Source organism: Bison bison, unplaced genomic scaffold, assembly GCF_000754665.1.
Source record: "Bison bison bison isolate TAMUID 2011002044 unplaced genomic scaffold, Bison_UMD1.0 scf7180017864241, whole genome shotgun sequence".
In the NCBI taxonomy this organism is placed as follows: domain Eukaryota; kingdom Metazoa; phylum Chordata; class Mammalia; order Artiodactyla; family Bovidae; genus Bison; species Bison bison.
The window spans coordinates 2,442,830-2,446,287 of record NW_011494813.1 but is presented as its reverse complement, the minus strand read 5'-3'; the positions used below and the strand labels follow the sequence as shown (position 1 = coordinate 2,446,287).

Genomic DNA, 3,458 nt, shown 5'->3' with positions numbered 1-3,458 from the left:
CCCTAACCCCCCCATGCCCGCCACCTGTCCAGTTCACGGTCCTGGCTGGGGGAGTCTGGGAGAATCCAATGGAACGTTCTTCCCGTTCTTGGGGCTTCTCACACTGTCTCCCTCCTCTCCCTCGTCCCCAAATCCGTGTGCTCAACCAACAATTCCAAGTGAGTTAGACTTCGGTCTAAGCGGTGGTCCCACATAATCTGTTGGCCGCGGAGACTTCTTTGGTGTCAGAGTCGGGTCGTCCCGAGACCACAAATGGCCACGTCTGTAAACCAGAAAGAACATCAGATACCGGAGAAACGATCATTTCAAACCGAAACCGCTCTCCAAAAGAAACCCCGGGATATCCCTGGCTTTGTGTAGCTCCAATTTTATCAGTATTCTGGGAATTTTTCGCGTCTTCTCTCTAAACCAAGACTTTAATTTTACTGGATTTTGATCACGTAAGAAGGGAGTTTTCCGTTCCTGCTGTCCTCGCGGTGATTCCGAGAAATTTGCATGAATTTGGGATTTTGTGGCTTAGTTCCCTTCCCCCCAAACACACACACACACACACACATACACACACACACCCATCAGCCATTCACTCCAAGAAGGAACTGGGATATGATCTTTCTCAAGCCGGGAGAGTTGGCAGGTCGGAGAGGGACTTTCCAGACAAATCCCGTTTGGGGAAACCTCTGCTATTCAAGAATTGAAAAAACCCAAAGGCTTTTAAAAAGGTCTCGGTCTTCCCTCCCTCCTTTCAGAAAGTAGGGCTGGTTGATTTAAACCTGTCAGACTCTTATCTGGAAAAAGATAGGAAGGGAGACTTTTCGTTCTATCTGCAAAGGGACAGTGGACTCCAATGGAACGTAGATTTACCCCGGAAGCAGGATATTAGCCATAGTGATAGTAACCATCAACCGGCAAAAGCGTCACGCACAATGATCAGACTGATGCAAACACAGAAGGGTGGATGGTTCTCTTCCAGGAAAACGACTGGCTCCTCCCGTGACTTGGGAGAACAAACTGGCCTCCTCACCACCCCTACCAGACCTCCCCCCGCCCCACTTCGGGTTCTTCCCAGCGGCCAGACTCTGCCGGGCGCCGGGAAGCGCGCTGGGCATCACTCGACCGCCCCGGCCCGGGCCTCGCGCGCGGCGCTTACCAGGTTCACCGGGTGCACGTAGCCGTTCTCGTAGCGGTCCTCCTGCAGCAGCTGCCGCAGGTGCGCGATGTAACTGGAAGCCAGCCGGAGCGTGTCCAGCTTCGAAAGCTTGGTATCGGGGGGCACCCAGGGCAGGCTGGTCTTGAGTCTGGAGAAGGCTTTGCTCAGCACGCGCATCCGGGCGCGCTCTCGGGCGTTGGCCGCGTTCCTCTGAGACTGCTTGCACTCGGCCGCCGAACCCTTGGGCGGGAGGGGCTTCTTGCCGCCGCCCCCAGCCACCCGAGGCCGCTTCCTCTTGCAGCCTCCCGCGCCGCCCGCCGCGCCCAGTGCACAGCGCTCCTCCTCGCCGTCGGGGTCATCCTCCTCCGCAGACGAGTTGTCGCTGGGCGACACGTAGCTGCGCTCGGCGCCGCGGAGGGACGGCCTCTTGGAGACGGGGACCGGGTACCCTCGCTGCAGTCCCTGCAGCTCCATCTCCTCGGGGTCGCTCACCGAGCCGGTGGACATCGTTGCGTCCCCCGCGCCCCAGCTTTCCTCCCCCAGGCCAGTCTCGCGGCCTCCGCCTTCCGCTCCCTCGCGGAGGCGGGGGCCAGGCTGAACTCCGCAGGCGACGAGAGATCTGGGTCGTGAACCGCGGAGCCCCGAGACTGATCCGGGAGAGCGTGACCGAGAAGTCGGCGCCTGGGCCCAGCCTCGGCGCTCACTACCGCGCACCGCGCGTTTTGACCGGACTATTTATTCTGTACTCCTCGGAACAAACCACCCCGGCAAAGAAGAGGGGGTGGGAAAGGGGGGCAAGAGGTGGGGCGGGGGCGTGGAATGGGTGGGGACCGCTTTTCAGAGTGCCGAGAATCTGCCGGTGGGGGCGGGGAAGGGGAAGTCTCTTGAACTGGGATCTGGACCCCTGGGCTCGAGGGACCCATCACTGCGAGATGAGTGCTCCTGGGTGAGTGAAGGAGGGGACCTTGTTCGTACCCAGGTACCCACTTCCACCCTCTACTGATCTTAACGGAGGCGAAGATCGCCGGACACTTGGAAACCCCAGGATCTCGACCTCTGCGTCCTTCCCCTCTTGTCAGTCGAAATGTATTTTCCAAGTTCATCACTCATAATGTATGACTGCTAGTCAAGCCCGGCCCGACAAAAGCGTAAGAGCTAAACAAGCAACACCGAACAATGGGCGAATTACCTCTCATTTTCCTCCCCTCTTTTCCTTAAACGTCGCAGTTTGATTTACAAAGCACTTTCATCTACAGTGGTTCGTTTCCTTTTCCAACATCTGTGACTTAAATATTATTATCTCCACTTTGCAGAACTTGAAGCTAAGCCGCAGAGATGGATGTTAAGTAAAGGACCCCATATCGACGGGCTGGTAAGCAGAATATGGACTCAAAATCCGTGTGTAGAATCCCAGGCCCCTCGGTATTTCTGTCGCACAGCACAGGATGCTCTGCGTCTGTTTTCTGCTATCTGGGGAGTTCCACGCGTTAATTCTGTTTTCAACACCAGAGTGCGGTAAGCTAGAGGGGTCCTGCCCGCGCTCTGAGTTACAGTCTAGGGAATCGATGACTATTTTCGATGGTGTGTTGAAGAGCACGCTCCTGGATTCAGCATGCAAAGTCAGCACAACCATCCAAAGTAAAACAAAACAAACAAGAAACCACAATAAAACAGCACCCAGAAGTATGCCCCTCAAAGGAGACAAGGCATAACTGCGGTCTCCTTGTTTGCTAACTGGGAGAGCCTTGGCAATACGTGGTCTGGGACTGTGTGCTTCATTTTGGGAGTGGACATCAATGGCCAGCTGTTGAGTGCCTGCAGTGTCAGGCACTGGATTAGGCGTCCGGTGCACCCCTTGAGTAATTAAAACTGAAACAACAGCAAAATAATTAAAATTCTGTGAGTGGGTTTGGGTTGGCCGTGCCATTCTGCACTGAGGAAACTTAGTAGTCACACCCGAATTAGGTATTTACCGTCCTTTCCCTACAAGTCTACAGCCAAGCTGAGAGAAGCTTAAGGAGACAGATGGGCAGTAGACCCGGGACGGTGCGGGCAGAGGCGCAGGCCAGCCTCGCCCCGCCGACTCCTCCAGCAGAACAAATGCGCCGGGCTTGGTGCCTGAAATGCCGCAACAGGTGGCTGGCCAGGGCTGACTTCATCACTCAGGCATCATCGTTCCACCTTCGTCTCCCAGGCCAGGCCTCCCTGTGGGGATGTTTTGCCAAACCTCTCCCGCTCGCCCCGTTTGCAGAGGTTTTCTCCCGATATATTTTGCCATTTTGGGGAGAGGGTGGTGGTGGCGGGGGTGGGG

General features: G+C 56.1%; 1 protein-coding gene and 1 long non-coding RNA gene across 3 annotated transcripts in view; one reads left to right on the top strand and one right to left on the bottom strand.

Annotated features, from left to right (window-relative positions):
* Positions 1 to 6: 6 nt before the first annotated feature.
* On the bottom strand, positions 7 to 2,016 carry MSC (musculin). The gene is made up of 2 exons (XM_010846959.1): positions 1,148 to 2,016; positions 7 to 262 (listed from the first exon to the last, which is right to left on the bottom strand). The coding sequence occupies exons 1-2, from the start codon at positions 1,652 to 1,654 to the stop codon at positions 176 to 178; spliced, it is 594 nt and encodes a 197-aa protein (XP_010845261.1). The 5' UTR covers positions 1,655 to 2,016; the 3' UTR covers positions 7 to 175.
* Positions 1,454 to 3,458, top strand: part of LOC104993643 — a 5,669-nt gene continuing 3,664 nt past the window's right edge. The window contains exons 1-2 of one of the 2 annotated variants that reach the window (XR_825851.1): positions 1,454 to 2,295; positions 2,461 to 2,519. This is a non-coding gene — a long non-coding RNA (uncharacterized LOC104993643). The remainder of the gene's footprint in view (positions 2,296 to 2,460; positions 2,520 to 3,458) is intronic. The other variant, XR_825852.1, reaches the window with a different exon arrangement.